General features: G+C 42.4%; 2 protein-coding genes across 3 annotated transcripts in view; both read left to right on the top strand.

Moving 5' to 3' along the window:
- CAPZA1 (capping actin protein of muscle Z-line subunit alpha 1) overlaps window positions 1–10139 on the top strand; it is a 48101-nt gene extending 37962 nt beyond the window's left edge. Inside the window, exons 6-10 of the mRNA XM_047726689.1 lie at window positions 187–266; window positions 881–959; window positions 6490–6561; window positions 8134–8196; window positions 8581–10139. Coding sequence (XP_047582645.1) covers window positions 187–266; window positions 881–959; window positions 6490–6561; window positions 8134–8196; window positions 8581–8721 — 435 coding nt within the window. The 3' untranslated portion in view covers window positions 8722–10139. The remainder of the gene's footprint in view (window positions 1–186; window positions 267–880; window positions 960–6489; window positions 6562–8133; window positions 8197–8580) is intronic.
- A 4044-nt stretch (window positions 10140–14183) lies between these two features.
- MOV10 (Mov10 RISC complex RNA helicase) overlaps window positions 14184–18172 on the top strand; it is a 23925-nt gene continuing 19936 nt past the window's right edge. The window contains exons 1-2 of one of the 2 annotated variants that reach the window (XM_047724493.1): window positions 14184–14304; window positions 14531–14713. In XM_047724493.1, the coding sequence (XP_047580449.1) occupies window positions 14577–14713 (137 nt within the window). In that variant the 5' untranslated portion in view covers window positions 14184–14304; window positions 14531–14576. Of the gene's footprint in view, window positions 14305–14530; window positions 14714–18172 lie in introns of those variants that run through there. The other variant, XM_047724494.1, reaches the window with a different exon arrangement.

Below are 18172 nucleotides of genomic sequence, written 5' to 3'. Positions count from 1 at the left end.
CACTGTCTCTTGTGGAACTAAACATGTTCTTTTCTGTGTTCACACCCCATGAAGTCTTGTGAGTTGTAAGTTTATCCTGTCTGATCTTTTTGTCTCCCCCAAGGATTTAGTATGCTGCTTTTTGTACAGTATTTGTCACTTAGATTAAGTATGTTTTTGGAGTCTAACTTTTTTTTTTAACAATAGGTTTATGCTAAAACTATAGATGGCCAACAGACCATTATTGCATGTATTGAAAGCCACCAGTTTCAGCCTAAAAACTTCTGGTAAGAAAGTAGATGTTCTCTTTTATTTTTATTCAACTTCTATTGGGAAGGAACCAAACCAGCTGTTGATTGAAAGTTGTTTCTTAATCTAAATAGTTTGGGATAGATAAGTTATTTGACCGAGAGACTTCGGTTACCCATCTGTAAAATGAGGGATTTAGATGTGAACATTTAGCTTCCTTTAAACTCTGAGATTTTATAATCTTTTTAAAAAGGGCTCTTAATATCAAGTGAGAATAAGTGGTTGATTAATAAAGTGCCTAGTTGAAAATTTGAGTTTTACTTGGGTTTGGTTAATAATACTTGAGCTAATTATAAAATTCAGCAACCCATCTATCTGTGTATGGAAGAGACTTCCATGAACAGTATAGGCATGGTTTTCTATTCCAAGATTGAAAAATTAAAAATGAAAGTCAAAATAATTTAGAAAAGGTTTATGTTTAGGGACTTGGATACAGACTTATATTTGAGTAGATAGAGCCTTAGATATGTCAAACTGGAAATGACCACCCCCCCCCCCCCCGCCCCACTTTCCCAAATTCTGTGCCTCAGTGGCAAATCACCTCTTTCTCGGGCTTACTACTAACTCTGCAGTCTTGTGTGTGTTTTAATAGGAATGGTCGTTGGAGATCAGAGTGGAAGTTCACCATCACACCACCTACAGCTCAGGTGGTTGGAGTCCTTAAGATTCAGGTGAGACCCCCACATGTTAATAGGCCATGTTAAAGTGTCACATTTTGAAAACAAACATGGAAATTGGTATTTGAAATAAGAAATGACTATATGTAGATAGATGCAAAGGAATATGGATGGTAGTAAATAGAAATAGGAGCCTCCTTTATGGGGAAGTAGTTAAAAAGCTCTTTTTGATTGACAAAGGATAGTCATGTGGTATGTACTGCTTGCTTATTATTTTTCTCTTCCAAAGATAACCTAAGGTTTTTCCAGGAATTAATCAAATAGCAGTTCTAGGGGCACCTGTGTGGTTCAGTCAGTTAAGCATCCAACTCCTGATTTCAGCTCAGTTCTTGATCTCAGGATTGTGAGTTTAAGCCCTGCATTGGGCTCCACACTGGGCATGGAGCCTACTTAAATAATAATAATAATTTTTAAAAATAGCAGCTCTAAAAAAAGAAGAAAACAATTATTAAGTGACCAAGTAGCAGCTACTCTAACGTACTTAGGGTCTCTTTGTATATTACCTCATTTAGGCATGTACATAGACATAAAACTTAACTCTTAGCTCTGAAAAAAGCTACCTGAATGGGATTTTTATTTTGTTTTTTACAGTAATAAGAAGGTTTTTAAATCAAGTAAGTGACACAGGAACTAGAGAAAATTGCCAAGTGTCATTATGTATGGAATATAAGTAACCAAGCTGAGTAGATTTCTAATGCTTGTATCAGAACAGATAGGCAGGTGAATAAGGAACTTGTTAATTCATTGGATGCCTATCTGGGTCAAAGTCTTCTGGTATCCTAGCAGAGATTTGACTTTCAAATTGAGGGTGATTTAATTCTTAAGCCCAACTAACTCTCAGGTCAGATTAAAAGTTACTGATAACAGAAAATCAGTACCTAATCGTACCTCTATTATATTGTGTTAAGTCTTGCTTTTATAATAATTAGCAAGAGCTACCTTTTTAAAGGATATAATTTAATCAGAGCATATGTGGTAGATATCTGTACCCACTATTTTCAGGATAGCTCCCTGCTACAAGTAACAGCAACTTTCTTCCTGGGAACTTTTCCTAGCCACAGGAGCATGCCCAACTCCGATTAGGCAAGCTGGAAATGTTAATTTCACAGCTCTGGAGCAGCCTGTAATGCCATACAAGAGTTGGTAGATAAATAAATATGCCGGCTTCCTCACCTATCAGGTGGGACAACTCTGAAGCATGTTCTACTTAGTTTTCCAGAGACCAGGGCCCATAGCTAAACATACTGTTCATTAATGCACCTATAACACTTCCTTCCCTTCTGTGTCTCAATACCTCAGTCCTTACTAGTCCTTCCTGAGGTTACCTCCCAAAATAAATTAACTTCCTCTCAAATCTTTGTCTTGGGGTTTGCTTCTGGGGGAGCCCAACCTAAGGGCAACACACATACTATTATTCTATTTCTGTTTAACTGTTCATATGAGTAGCCTAATGCTTTAGGTCTCCTGTAACTATGATATTAGCACTAACCTAGTAGCTTACTATAAATTTATGTAACTTTATTTTCTTCTAGAACGAAATGGTTGCTTGTGTTTCAGCATTGCCAGTGAAAACTTATAAATTAAGAGTACATTATCATAAAGAGTGATAGTTTCTGATAAGACTTAAAACAGGGGCCAGTACCTCATTTATACTTTTTAACCAGATTGGCCCATCACACCTTGGGGAAAAGCTTGCTTCATATACATATCTTAAAAATCAGAGTGAGAATTACTTGGAAAAGTCACTAAGATATTTAGCTCTTTGGTTATTCTGTAGGCCAAGGGGTAGTTCTGGGAAGTCAGTGGTTTCTGAGGATTTATGTTGATGATAGTCATGTTGAAATTTTTATTAGCAAATGAGACCTAGAAAGGTTTTACTGCTTTTGGCAACTTTGAAGCTGGGGAGATCCTGGCCAAGGATCTTAGTAAGGATATCTGATGTCATTGTCCTCCCAACCCTTGGACTCCTCCCCCTAAGCATCTCAATAAAATAGTTTGTTCCCTTCCCTACCCAAAAAAGAAAGTTTGTTTTACAATAGAGTTTGGGGTGCCCAGCTGGTTCTTGATCTCGGAGTTGTAAGTTCAAGCACCATGCTGGGTATAGAGATTATTTAAAAATAAAATCTTTTTTAAAAAAATTTAAAAATTAAAAAAATAAACAACCCTCAGAGTTTAAGCTTAATTTATCATTGGTGTATTAGATAATGACATCAATATTTTTAGAATTTTCAACTGAGTTTATAAACAGCAAGACTTAGTGGCCTTAGTCTATATTCCTAGGCATATCCTAGTTTTTAAGACATATGATAGAAGTTCAAACCTGTTGCATAGTCCTTCTTCTTGGACAAAAAAAGATTGCCCTGCATAGTTCCTTCTTTCAGATGGTTCTTAGACACCTGTCTCAAATATTTAAGTCCTTGTTTCTTCTCTGGACAGAGCTCCATTTTTTAAATATCCCTTGTCCTATTTGTACTCTCTCCTCTTCTTAGTGTTCTTTTCAGTCTCTGGACTCTTAGTTAAAAAATGATCAAACAAAACTAGTGTTTGGGTGTGAGCAACCTGTATCTTGAACATCCATGTCCTTGTAACATAGGCGGGCCAGATCTGAGGACCCAGAGGGGGCCCCACAGGACCAGCCAGGAGGGTCGTTGGCTTTGCATAGGATAGAAAATGAAACTCAAGCCAGGAGGAAGTGAGAGCAGAGTTTATTGAAGAGTGTAAGGGATAGAGTATGGCAGATAAAATGTCTGGCAGACTCAGAAAAGGAAAAGCAAGGCTCCCCATCACTTGGGATTAGGGATTTATACTGGTAAGGGATCCAGGGTGCATGTTCCTTCAGGAATTCAGGTTCCAATCAAAGGTGAGTGCCAGGTGAACAATAGGTATATTCCATAAATCACCGAGGGTAGGGTATATTAATGCCAGTGTCAGCCAAGTTTTGTTTGAAGCTAATGTCCCAGAACATGCTTGGGATCCAGTTCTTCTTAGATGTTATCAGGTGTTTGAGGACCTGGGATGAAACTTAGAAAATGATTAACTTCCTTGTGTCCGCATGGAGTGGGAACATAACTTCTTTGGTTTACTCAGATGCAAGTATGAAGAACATGAGTAAATAGGACTTAGCAGAGAAACAGCAGAAATAGGGCCTTTCTAGAATGGAGTCCATTCAGCTATATATCACTTGTGTGTTGGAATTTTAACCTTTATATGTCATCCTTCCTTAGCGCAGTCTTTTTTGCCTGGATCTTTTCTGTTCTGATTCTTGCATTGTAGGTATTACAGGCATTTATCAACTCCCTGCTTTTCCAGTGTATTCTTAAGTCGTCTTTTTCTCTTTAAACCCCTTTAGAAAGCCAAAAGATAAAATTTAAATGTCTGGAGAGGGTATGGAAAGTCTGGTTTGGCTTGCCCATCTGGACAGAGTGAGCTGTTTTTTTTTTCTCCCCTTAAACAAGGCCCTGTAGTGGATTCATATTGCCTAGGGAAGTCCTTTTGTTGCTAATAGGATCTTGAGTTCTGTTTAGATTAAGGCTTGGGTATTTTAATTCCCTTCTGATAATATCTTAGAAGAGTTAAGGCCCTAATGAGACCTGTTACTTCTGTCTAAATCAGGGAATTCCCAATTTTTTGACAAAACTCAACAGTGGGAGGTGTTACGCATGTTGGACATGGTTTTAGTTCTGGAATTTGACCTAATTCATTGTCTAGCTCCTCTTCTTATTCAGTATGTGAACATGGATAAGTTATTAAGCTGCCTCAAGCCTCAGTTTCCTTAACTGTAAAATAGGAATAATAGGGTTGCCTGGGTGGCTCAGTCAGTTAAGTGTCTGTCGTCTGCTCAGGTCATGATCCCACAGTCCTGGGATCAAGCCCTGTGTCAGGCTCCTTGCTCAGCAGGAAGCCTGCCTGTCCCTTCCCCTCTGCCTTCCATGCCCCCGCCCCCCTTGTGTTCTCTCTCTGTCAAATAAATAAAACCTTTAAAAAAAAAAAAATAGGTATAATAATGGTCCCCATTTCAGAGTTTTTGCAAACATTGAATGAGATAAGTAATAACTAAAATGTTTGGCATAGTGTTTTGGTTTTTTAAAAGATTTTATTTATTTATTTATCAGAGAGAGCACAGAAGCAGGGGGAGCAGCAGGCAGAGGGAGAAGTAGACTTCCTGCCAAGCAAGGAGCCCAATGCAGGACTCGATCCCAGGACCCTTGGGATCATGACCTGAGCTGAAGGCAGATGCTTAATCAACAGAGCCACCCAGGAGTCCCTGGCATAGTGTTTAACATATAGTAAGGACTCAAATAATAGATATAGTATTACAGGTATAGTTCTTCTTTTTTTCTGCTTTATCTCTGCAAACATTCCTTTTTGTCCAGATGTCTCCTGGTAGCCTGAACTAGAGGAAGGAAACAAACAGTACCTAGACTACTATTCTAGCATTATGCCCCAGTTTCAGCTCCCTCCACTTGATTTTCTTCATAGCACAAGTGTAATCTTTCAAAAACATTCCCTTTCCCTGAGTCCTGTCACCTTTAATAGGATAAAGTCTGAATTCTTAACATGGTTTATAAGGCAGTTTGCTTTTCACAGTCTGTCTCCTGCTTGCCTCAGAGCACTATCTCCTGCCACACTCCCCTCCACACATACTTATCTGCAGTGAGTTCTTTATTCTTCCCTAAACTAAACCATTCTCTTGTCCTTTTTTTATCCCCTTGCTAGATGTTGTTCTCTACTTGTCCATTTAGGTGACAGCTCCTATTTGCAAGACCCTGTTCAAATGCACATAACAAAAGGATAACTCTCATCCTATTTTATATGACCAGATTGTAGCCATGTTAAGGTGACTGAACCTATCTTGTAAGTTGCCAAAACTTCTGGCACGTTGTTGGTTAGTCTGTCTCTTGTGTACTCCTCCTTCTTGCTACTTGGTCTAATACTTATAGCACCCCATTTTATCATACATCCTTAGAACTGCTTTTGCCTTGCTTTTGTAGTCTAATTTACCAGTAGCCTGTTTGTTTTTTCAGTTTGTCTTTAACTGTCAGTTAAGTTTTTCCTGCACTTGGTCAGATCTACTTACCAATATTAAATGATTGTGTTTGTGGAGAGATGTGTAAGGGATTAGGATCCATTAAAATTCTTGGGTTTTCACAGAGAAAAACTAATGTTAGATTTTATTTTAATTATTTTAATACTCTTAAGAGTGGAATCTTATTTAAGGTCTTTGTATTCACAATACTAGCACAGTGCCTGGAATGCAATAAGCACATAATAAATATTTGTTGAACTTAATAATCAGTTTCCCCTGCTAAGAGAAAGAGAGAATTCTTAAAAATTGAAAGTGTTCTGTGAATTTTAACCACATTTTAAGTTACAGTTGGTCATATTAATATTTTGTTCAGAGTTGGTGAAGATTGGGGATGGCTTTAAAAAAAAGATTTGGCATGGCTTAAGGCGTGGATTTGTACCTTAGCAGTGGGTTTCCATATGAACTACACATAAACTTGCTCAACCATTGTCTCAACAGGTTCACTATTATGAAGATGGCAATGTTCAGTTGGTTAGTCATAAAGATGTACAGGATTCAGTAACGGTCTCGGTGAGTGTGGAATATTTAATATCTGTCTCACTTGTGCCTTATTTTTCTGTAAAAAATTGATTTTTTTACAGAAAAATAGTACTGATTTTGAGTACTGATTCTGCCACTAGAAATTCAGTTTGTTTTCAGTGCTTTGATTTTGGCAGCTTATGCAAGTTATGTATGCAGTCAACCCGCTATATTAGTTCACAGTCTTTGACTAAATATATAAATAATTATGTAAATACCAAAATGTAACATAACATGATATAACAACAGATAAGATAATGGCTTTAGAGAATCCAAACTTCTTTCTCTCTTTCTCAATAGTGAGATTTGCTCAAGGACAGCAGTATCTTCCAATCAACAAATCCTATAGGGCTACATTTGTATCACTAGAGAAGCTGAACATTTTTAGGAATATTCAATTAAAAAGTATTACGTTCTGGGACGCCTGGGTGGCTCAGTGGGTTAAAGCCTCTGCCTTCAGCTCAGGTCATGATCCCAGTATCCTGGGATCAAGCCTTGCATTGGGCTCTGTGCTCGGCGGAAAGCCTGCTTCCCTTCCTATTTCTCTGCCTACCTCTCTGCCTGCTTGTGATCTATCTCTCTGTCAAATAAATAAAATCTTTAAAAAATAAAATAAGTAAATCTTTAAAATATTACAATTAGAAACCCATTACTTGTTAACCTAAATAACATTTTCATGAAAAACAACTATGTTTTCAAAAAACAATATAGTACAAAGAATGGCATTGATTTACATTTTTACGAATTGTATAGTGTCTGACTTAATAAAAGACAACTGGATTCTCATATGTGCCCACACATTCCAGTAGCCATCAGAGTGATGAAGCCATCACACATTATGCAGCTTCTGGGACCTGCATTATGCACACTTGAGAGGGGTAGTGGAAAAGCAAATGACTTAGAGTTGTGAAAACAAAACATGGTTTTGACTATTTGAAAGAATCTGGAGAATGCTGCTCTCGGCAGAAAATCTTACCTTTTACCTTTAATTCTGTTCTACTTAATGATGAAAGGAAGAGAGAGAATGAAACCAAAGTGAAAACACCATGTTAATATGTTCCTGAATCATGTAGAGCAAAATGTGGTTGGTTGGTTTAGTACCATAAGTAGCCAATAGAGGAGTGTGAGTTTAACATATATGGCTGACATTGGTGAGGGCATTGTTTATATCATCTTAAACCAGAGATATTTTCAAGGCATAAAAATTTCAAGACATCGTGATGATGTCTTTTGGGCATACTGTGGTAGATTGGAAAAAGCATGGGATCTTATGGTGAAGACATGGATTCAGACCCTGTCTTTATCTTTCAAGAACTGTGTAATTTTGGTCTAGTCACTTACAAGGATTCTGTTTTCTCATCTGCAAAATAGAGGTGATGCTAATAACAGATCTACTTCTCAGGGTTGTTGTGAGAATCAAAGAAGGTAGCATGCATGGGAGCACTTGACAAACTACAAATTGTTCTACAAATCTTAAGATTTCTTTAAATGGTCTTTTCAATATGTTTTTATAGACTGCTTATACTTTAAGAAAAATTCCTATTTCCCCTCTTCCTCCATTAGAATGAAGTCCAAACTGCCAAGGAGTTTATTAAAATCATAGAGCATGCAGAAAATGAGTATCAGGTAAGATTTGGAACTGATTTTTCTAGATTTTGAGTACCTTATTATTTTGCTGCTAACACATTTTGTTAGACTTCTCTTTGTCCTTTAAACATAAATATCGGTGGTGTTCAGTGTTAGTAAATGTGGAGACTGCAGACCTTGCATCCTGACATTGTACTTATAGTCAAGGTTTCAACATTGGAACGGATTATAGCCCTAGTTTTAGAAATAATTTAAGTGGGCTTCTTAACTCACTTCGGAGATGGGAGAGGAGCTTATTAGGACTGTTACATGCTGTCTGTCCTTCTTAGAAGACTCAAGCATGTCCTTTGACTACAGAATTACTTTCCTAGTCACAACCATCCGTTTTTATTCAAGCAACTTATCTTCAATTATCTATTGCAGACAGCAATTAGTGAAAACTATCAAACAATGTCAGACACCACATTCAAAGCCTTGCGCCGGCAGCTTCCTGTTACCCGCACCAAAATCGACTGGAACAAGATACTCAGCTACAAGATTGGCAAAGAAATGCAGAATGCTTAAAGGCTGAATGTAGGATTCTTCAGTATGTGGAAAGAAAGGATTCAACATGCGGTCATATGATAAATAAGTGATTTATAAACAAGAGTGATATTTTGCTAGGGCTTTCAGAGTTAACAGGTTTTCTAGCCTCATGAAATACTGTTGAACCTATAGCATCGTCTTGATTCTTTTGTGTTCTCTGCCTTGTAATTTTCTGTTTTCACTATATTTACTTGTAAAAAAAATTTTTTTTTAATTCTGCCACATTTAATGATGGAGAGAGAGAGAGAGAGATCTATCCTGGAGTCATTTTACTGTTTAGAAAATTTTCCTAGCCATGAAGTCCTGTTACTGATACAGACAGGTAATATGCTCAGTACTTTTCTACCCCTGTCCTTCAAAGCACTTCTGGTACTTCAGTGGTTTTTACTGATCCACCAACAGCTGAAGAGACTACGCTACAAACTAGCTGAATGGAAGACACATTCATCCTTCTCCCTCTGACTGCTTTGATCATCATTTATAGCATCTCATAACCGTAGTTTTCAAAAGTTTGGATTGGGCTTTTCAGGTCCTTTTGTGGGGGCAAAGGAAGTTTTCTGGAAATTCCATTATAGTCAGCTTCTCTGGGGAAGTTGTTTTTAAATCCAAAGACTTGAACCACATTCCCTGCACATGAACGTGTTTGCTTTTTTCTCTTCCCTCATTGTCTCCTTCCCATCTAGTACCATTTTAGTTACAGACATCTGCATTTTTAGAAGGGTTTTACCCATTTATTATTTTTTATTATTATTCAAGAACTGCTGACATACTAGGGATGTAGTTGAGTATAAAACTTGAAAAATGCAGATGTTGAAGGAATAGTAGGTATCTTGTGCTTTAATACTTTGTGGCAGGATTGTACTATGAACAGATGAATCAAACAACTATGTACATCACAAACAAAACTAAAAATGAACCAAAGTGAAAAGGATACGTTCCAGGCAGTATCTTTCTATTGTAACCTGTTATTTAAGAGAATACTAGTGATTTGTTCTAAATGGGATGTAAAACTTGTTCCAAATTACTCTTCCTCAGTCCTGCCTGCCAAGAACTGAAATGTAACTGTGATCTAGCAACCCTTCCCAGGTAGATTGGCAGGTATATGTGTGATCTCGGAACACACAGGTGACATAGATATGATATGACAACTGGTAATGGTGGATTCATTTACATTGTTTACACTTCTATGACCAGGCCTTAAGGGAAGGTCAGTTTTTAAAAAACCAAGTAGTGTCTTCCTACCTATCTCCAAATAAATGTCAAAAAAGAAGGGTGTTTGTGCTTCAGCTTTGTTTTTGCTCAGTAATACAGTCAAGCAAGTTTGTTTCCGAGTGACCTGTTGAGCTGTGTAAGCATTTTTGTTTATTTCAAATAAAATATATTTGTATTATGTGTCATTCATACTATCCATTCATATCACACTATCCTCTGTATCAGGTAGTCCAATAGAAATATACCTGTTTTGTTCTTAAATTGTCTGAGTCTCTCCTTTGCAATCCATCTCTTCAGTTTTTGTTCTCGAGGTAACTGTGTTTGGTCTTATTTGATGAGAATGTTCAGGGTTCTGAAATTGGTTCCTATTGCATAGTCAGTGATATCCAAAGACTTGGAAAGAACAGCTCTTTTTTTTTTTTTCCTCCCCCCTCCCCCAGTCTGATCATTGTCTCTATGGATAATACTGATGTCTTCGCCCAGAGGCTATGGATGGTTCCAGGTTTGGTTTCTTGGGGAGTTTCTTGTTTTTTGTTTGCTTGTTTTTTAAGAGTAATCTCTACTCCCAACATGGGCTCAGACTCACAACTCTGAGATTAAGAGTTGCATGCTCTACTGACTGAGCCAGCCAGGCGCCCCAAAGTTTTTGTTTTGTTTTCCATTCCTGGTTATCTTCTCTGTCATTGAGAGAGCAAGGCCCAAGTATGGTTGTAGTCACTAGGCAGGAAGTAGAAATGAAAGAATCCCTGTACCTTGAGCTTGGGTGATATTTCACCTTGGCTTAACTCTAAATGCAGCTTTCTTTCCATGCAAATCTGACTTAGCTACAGACATGAGAAAAAGGCTTTTATCCTGGTTCCTAAGAGAGAACCAGAGGAGTTTCAGTGATTCACATTCCATCTAAGGCCAGTTTAAAATTCCCACCTTTGGGGGGAACATTTGTTGTACAACATTCTGTACTTGTAGTGCAAGCAGACTCTTGTAATGATTTTCACACCTGGCTGTCTAGAGGTCTAGAATGGTCTTCCTTCCCACCTTTCACTTTTCACATGTTCTTGCCTTTAACTTATTAACTCCCATCAGCCTGTCCCCAGCCTATCCCATCCATTTCCCTAGCCCATACAGACCTGTATAAAAACTCTTAATCTCTTGGCCATCTGAAGTCCTTGGTTACTTGTATAATTGGGAGGAAGTCAGCCCTTCTTGCCAAATCCTGCAGAGACCTGACTTCCTTAACCTCCTCCAGCAGAATATCTGCTTGAATTGTGTCCATTTTATCACGCACTGCTGCAATCAGCCTGTGGGATCCTAGGGCAAAGGTTTCTCAGCCAGATGGAAAGCGGTTTTCTGTGAGGCCTCACTCCTCTATTTGGATTTGAAATTACACTGCTGAAAACCATTTGTTTCATTTGAGCCTGGGTGGTTGTGCTGCTGTTAGTTGCCTAGTTCCAGGGCCTGTTCTCTTTGATAATCTGGAACTTTGATACTGGACTCATCTGGGTTCACGACATGCTTGGCAAACCTTGGCACATTTTTCTCCAAACTCACAAAAGACTGATACATATCTGAATGTCAATTTATAATTTTATGATTTTATACAGAACTGCAAAGCTGCCTACTGCTTGGAAGAGCAAAGAAAAGGGAGGATTGGTAAATACAGAACAAAACTGGATGGTCCCATAAGATAAGTTGAGCTAGCTAAAATTCTCCCTTGAACAGAGTATGTATAAAAAGACGGTAGATCTTAGCTGAGGGTAGAAACCAATCTCCTACCTCTTCAAATCCAATGTACCAAAGAGCACTGTTACACATAAGAACGTACTACTGATCCTCATTCACAGTAAGTGTAGGGTTGTTCGAAAACACTGAGTTTGCAAATACTTAACACTGCTACTAGGGGAATATAGAGTGAAGTTACTGGGAACTTCCGGCCACAACATTTTGGTCAACAGATCAATACATGATCTTGTTTTATATGTGTTTCTATTTAAATCATTTAATATACATTGTTTATTCATTAACATTGAACTCCCAGTCAACAACAGCACTATACCTTGTGCCTGACAAAGCTTACCTAAAGGGAATTTTCTCTGTAAGACCTATTGCAGCATTGTGCTCAGGAACATGAGACAGCACTGCCCCACTACACAGGCGTGGGGACTATTTTAAGCAGGGAAACCAACGAAAGGGACGAATACAAAGGCAAGAAATGACACCACAAAATAGACCATGAAAAGGACATTTGTTTATAAAAGGAGCTGAAACAAGGCAGAACATTACCTTGTTCCATTTCAGCTAGGACCACCTACACTGGGCAACTCAAATTTGTTTTGCCGCTCTGCATATGTCCACAAATGACTACAAAGGCACCACAAGTACCAATTTGGTGGTTTCGAATACACTTAAGGGAGTGGTGAACTTGGGAAAGACGCAATCTGCAAATAACAAGGATCTACTGTACGTGCCACAGCCTCACCAATGTTAGCATTCAGTTGAAGGGTGACTTAGAGTTGCCTTAAGAACTACAGTCTGGTTAGAATACCTGAACTGAGAGGACACTGAAATGCTGAATCGTAAAACCCAAGTAACTATGAAGTGATGAGAAGTAATGAAGAAAATACAGCGCTTTTAATAGTCTCCAAAGTAGCTCTCTTGGGAGACTATTATGGGTTTATTCTAGTAGTGTCACCGGCCATGGTTAACTTTCAGATTCCCTTCAGTGTTATTTGGACCTATACAAAAATCAACCACTTTTGACTCTTACAAGTGCAGATGGATTTGGGGAAGGTTTCGAGAAGTGAGGCCTAAGCTGGATGTGAAAGGTGGGAAGGAAGACCATTCTAGACCTCTAGACAGCCAGGTGTGAAAATCATTACAACACGTGAAGTGTACTTTTCTAAATGAAACTGGTTTAGAGAGGTTTTATTGTAACCACAGCCACATCACATCACATCACATTTTTACTCAAGTTGGTACTGTCCTATAGCTGTTTGCATGTTTTGACAACAACTAGGAGATAGGCCTAACCAGGGAGGAAGTGCGCATTAGGTATCCGAAAGTAATGGGGACTTAGATCTGCTCATCAGAATGGAGCCATTCAGTGTGGGTGTGGTGGACAGTACCTTTTTGAAATGGTAAGTAATAAGGCAATTTTAAGGGGTTCCTCTATCCTACTCTCACACCTCAGCAGGTAATTGTGGAGAAAAAAGGGTAAAACTGGCTCTCTTCCTGGTGTTTTCCTCTACTTTGCATGATCAATTTCTAAGATGCAAATTCTAATACAGAACTTCCCCTGCCCGGTTTTCCCCTTCCCGTTAGCTTTGGTTCACACTGACTTTGCATTTCCTGTTGCTAAAATCTGTTATTCCTGGCTTTAGTTGGTTGGTGGCCTGGGAGAAGGCGCAAGAGTAGCCCAGCTGGAGCGTGACCTGGGTTCTGGACGTTCCTCACACTAGGTTAGACTGAACGTGTGGCCTCCTACAGGGAATTACTCCGAGAATAACACTACTTTTGATATATTTGGAACCCTGGTATATTTGTTTAAAGAAAATTTTTATTTAACTTTTATTATCTTTGCCCCATTCTGTGTGTGTGTGTGTTATTAGGGAGCATAAATAGATGCAGAGGTTCATCTTCCGTTTATTGTGGGAGCCCCACCCCCCTTAGTTTGTCTTAATAGTCTTGTCTTCTGAAGAGCGCTGCTCTTTTACTTCTCTTCCTGGTACTGATGCTGTAACAATTAACCAGTTACTGCCTGGCAGAAGAGCTTCTCGCTCTCAGGCTGAGATTTTGATGACTGGGGCAACCCTTGCTTATATCCTCGTAACAATTAAAGAGCAATACAGACTGGAATGCAATTAAGTGCCCAAATACGTAGCTCAAGGGCAGGGATAACCAGCCTTTACACTAAAACGAAACCTGTGTGGCTGAGAAAAGTAATGACTGTTCGTGCAGGCGGAGCCCCTTGTCCCTCCCACACGTACACACCTTTATCTCAAAGACACTTGGTTCTTTCCCTCGAACTTCTCTGGCTCTTATGCCTTCCTCCCAGCGTCTGAAAAGCCCGAGAAGGGAGAATGGGGGAGGGGGCGTGCCGCTCGCTTCCGTGCTGGTTTCTGTCCCTAGCAGTCTGGGGGAGGTGCTGGATGAGCTGCCCCAGTCCAGTCGCAGCCAACCTAGGTCCCAGTCCCTGCCCTTTGCTCTCCTGCTTTTCAGTAAGTCCCCAGGCCCTGGGGGGTGGGCGTGGGAGTAGCCCTAGCTGAGGCTCGGAAGTCCTCCAGGGTAGCTCAGGGGGCCCCAGGCGGTAGCCACGTTCGGATTCTGGCCAGAAGCCAGGGGAGGGAGCTTGGGGTAAGGGGAGGGCCCTGAGGGAGGGGTCAGACTCCTTAGGAAAGAGTTAATGGGAGGAGGGGGAGGGGATAGACCGAAGGGAAGGCTCAGGTAGGATAAGAACAGAGGAGGGAAGCCTGGTGGGGCGAAGGGAGCTTGCAGGACCAGGGGTCAGAGTTAGGGGGCTTCCCCCTGCTGCACCCACATCCCAGGGCCGCCAACTTACATCCGCGGCGGCGACTTTCAGTTTCATTTCCACGGACCCTCCTGCCTGGGCCGCAGCCGCCGCCGCGATGCCCAGTAAGTTCAGCTGCCGGCAGCTCCGGGAGACGGGCCAGTGCTTCGAGAGTTTCCTAGTCGATCGGGGACTGGACATGGAGACAGATCGCGAGCGGCTGCGGACCATTTATAACTGGGATTTCAAGATCAGGTACGGGCCGGCCCACTCCCCGTCGCAGATTCGCGGGCCCAGCTCGCCGCCAGGACCCCCGCCGCGGGGCCACCCTTCCCGCCCCGGGGCGCGGAGGGACGCAGCTCCCCCAGTGGCGCAAGCCGGTCCCGGGGCGGCGCAGACCTCCCCTCCCGCGCCGTGCCCACGCCCCGCCAGCGCCGCCCGAAGCCCGCCCGCTCTGCCCGGCCGGGCCCCTGCACCCGGTCCCCGCGCAGAGCCTCCCGCGCAGAGCCTCCCGCGCAGCGCAGCCCGTGCCCCCCGGCGGCCCGGGCCCCGGGCGGGGAGCGGGACCCCGCGCTCACGCGCCGCTCGCGGGGGTGGGGGGGGCGCTAGGCGTGGGGGGAGGGGAGCTCGGCAGGGAGTGGGGGACCCAGGCATCGCGGGACCTCGGGAGGGAGCTGCCTGCGGCTGGCGGCCGGCCCTGGCGCGGGCTCTGCGGGGACCCCCGCCCCGCTGCCGAGGAGCTGCTGCGGAGGGGGTCAGCTTTCCCGGGGAGCGGAGGAGACCCGGGTTCGGAGGGAGAATCTTGGGCAGCTCGGCAAAGAAGAAAAGGGCGCAAACTACGTGCGTACCAAATCTCCATTAGCACCTGTGGCTTCTCCATGGAGACCCAGGGCCAGCCTCCTGGAGGCCCTTCTCACCCTGTGGCTGCAGGCTGTTTGGTCCCCTTTTCCTGTTAGCATCTAAGTGAAAATCAGACACTTCTCTCTGGCAAACCACCGAATTGTGCTTCCCAAACACCTATCAACAGGCTGCAGCCTTGGGCCGAAAAACCACGACACGATTTAACAGGGATAAATGTGAAGACTTACACAAATAACTACAGGGCGGCGGGGATGTCGGCTTCATAACCGACTTCCTGAAAAAGGCTCTGGGTTTTAACAGACCAGAAGGTCGGTGTGGCTGCTGAGTCAAAGAAGTGTTACACTGTGTTAATAGAAGTGTGGTTTGGGGTTGGGCGAGGACGTAGTGACTCTCCATATTGACCAGATCATATCAGGGTTTGGTTTGTTTTTAGTAATGAGTGTCACATTTTAAGAGGGACATTAACAGGCTCGAGCAACCTCTGAGGAAGGGGCAGCGATTATGATCTGTTTATGCCCTCAGCCTGTGCTGGGCACTGTGGGGGACAGAGAGAGGAATAATGCACCAGGCTGTAATAGGCATGGAGTATGCGTGCCTAGCGTATACCATCATAAATGGTCAAATAAGGAGAGAAATATAATAGAGAAAAGAAACCTGCTGAAGAGAAGGAAGGAAAGAGCAGCGACTATCGAGACATCAGCACTTAACATCTCTGAATTCACCTGTGTTCATGAAAGACAAGTACCATGTGGCTCTGAACACAAGTCAACTATTTCTTCTGGCTTTGTTAATGTATTATTTTGGATGCTTGGTAGACCAGTGGAGAAGGCTTTATTTAGGCTTTATTTTAGGGTTATTGTATGGGAGAGCGAGCTCTACTCCCAACCCAGCAAAGACAGCTGGGAATTGATAGCCAGCAGCGGGGGGGTGGGGGGGGGTCAGTGGATGGGAGATTACTAAGAGGACACATTAAGGGGTGGCGGACAGGGTTGAGGCCTAATGGAGAAGGGGTTCAGAGTAACCTGACTAAAGTAGAGTCTAGGAGAGAGTCTTTTATCAGCTCTGAACCAAAGGTAGGCGGTGTGTTCCAGTCTTGGGGAAACGCAGGCTCTGTCTGATGGCATATATGGAAAACCAAAAGTAATGTGCGCTGTGGGTGAATATAAGGGGTTTCAGAAGTAATTTTACTATATGCATTTGTTTTGTATGCCAATAAGGTACCACTCCCCTGTCATTATTAGGGAATTTTCTGTCTTCTTATGCAAATAGGTTCCAATCCTCTGTAATTAGGGAATTTGCTGGAGATGGTGACATTGACCTTGGCTTTGGCCTTGGATTTGAAGGCCAGAGGTAGTGTTAGTTCTCGGAGGGGCAGGCGAGAATTCTACCACTGAACCACCCGTGCAGTTCTGGGAGGGGGAGGAGAAAAAGATTCTGTGTTTATTCATATTCTGTCCTGAGACCTAGTTTAAAAGAAGAAAAAAAGCGGGGGGGGGGGGGGGCACCTGGCTAGCAACTTGGTAGAGCGTGCCACTCTTGATTTCAGGGGCATGAGTTCAAGCTTCCTGTTGGGTGTAAAGATACTTAAAAACTGGAGAAATGTTTTTGAAAAGAGACACTGGAGAGAACAAGGTAGTAATCCTTGAATTTTGAAGACAGTCTTGGTGGAGAGGATTATACTTCCCTGCCCCTCCAGAAGGCAGAACTAGGTTCATTCAACATGCCCCCCTACCTCCCCATGACTGCTGGCTGGAGATTTGTTAAGATTAGAGAGATCTTTATTAGCGCATCCTTTAAACCCAGGCTGGAATGCTGTGACATCAGCCCTCTTCCTCCCAGTGGGAATTCACTGCTGCTCTCTGAGCTCATTCTTCACAGCCAGGTTATATAGCCCGGTACACTCCCTTGTGTTGTGTTGGAACTGGTCTGTGGCCGGCTCCCCAGCTAACCTGTCACAGGCTTTTTGTCACATTGGCACCTTCCCTCTGACCCCAGCCAAGAACCAGGTTCTACTCCCTGGTAGACCTGGGAGTAGACCCTCTGTAAGTCCTGGCAGGATGTCATTGAATTAGTAAGTCAAGTGGATCTAGAGTTGATCTTCGAGAGGGTGGGCTGCCGGAGAACCATAGCCAGTCACCCCCTATCAGGAGGTCTAGGGGAGATTTCCTATGCTGGGAGGGGTGCATCCCATCCAGCTGGGTTATTTCAGGATGTTGTGATGCTCTGCGGCCAACTTTCTGCCTTTTCCCATCGTTCATTATTCAGCAGATAGGTTTAATGAGACTCTCTGCCTTGGTTCTTGCCTCTGATCCTAGTCTGGTGGGCGGGGGGGGGGGGGGGGGGTGCGTGGCAGATGTGGAGACAAACGTCATAGAATACTGCAGAGGCTGGGATAGTTGAGATGGATAGCTGGAGTTCAAATCTTTCCTGGGCCACTTATGAGTTTTGCACTGGATTTTGAACAGCTATCTAAATTTTCCTGTGAACGTGCATAAAAGTATGTCCTTCTCTCGGGCTTGGGCGAGGCCAGAATGAGCTATCCTAGGTAAAGCCTTTACCTTGCATAGCCTGTTACGTGGGCTCTGGAAGTGGTAGCTGTCATTACTCCAGTGATAGCTGGAATGAGGAATGGGGGGGTGTCACGAGAAGTTTCCAGAGAAGAGTGCTCTTCCCTTGGGCAGGAGACTCATCCTTTTTTTCAACAAATCTTGGCTGGATACCTCCTGTGAGCAAAGCAAAACTGTGCGAGTGGCTGTAGATGCACAGAAGGAACCTAAGGAAGGCGGCGGCCGTGAAACGTCCTTATTTAATTATGGTCATGATAAGTATTTGGAACAAAAGGTCCAGGACGCG

Source organism: Lutra lutra, chromosome 4 (assembly GCF_902655055.1).
Source record: "Lutra lutra chromosome 4, mLutLut1.2, whole genome shotgun sequence".
Lineage (NCBI taxonomy): Eukaryota > Metazoa > Chordata > Mammalia > Carnivora > Mustelidae > Lutra > Lutra lutra.
Note: the sequence above shows the minus strand (reverse complement) of the source record. Positions and strands in the feature narration are given on the sequence as shown.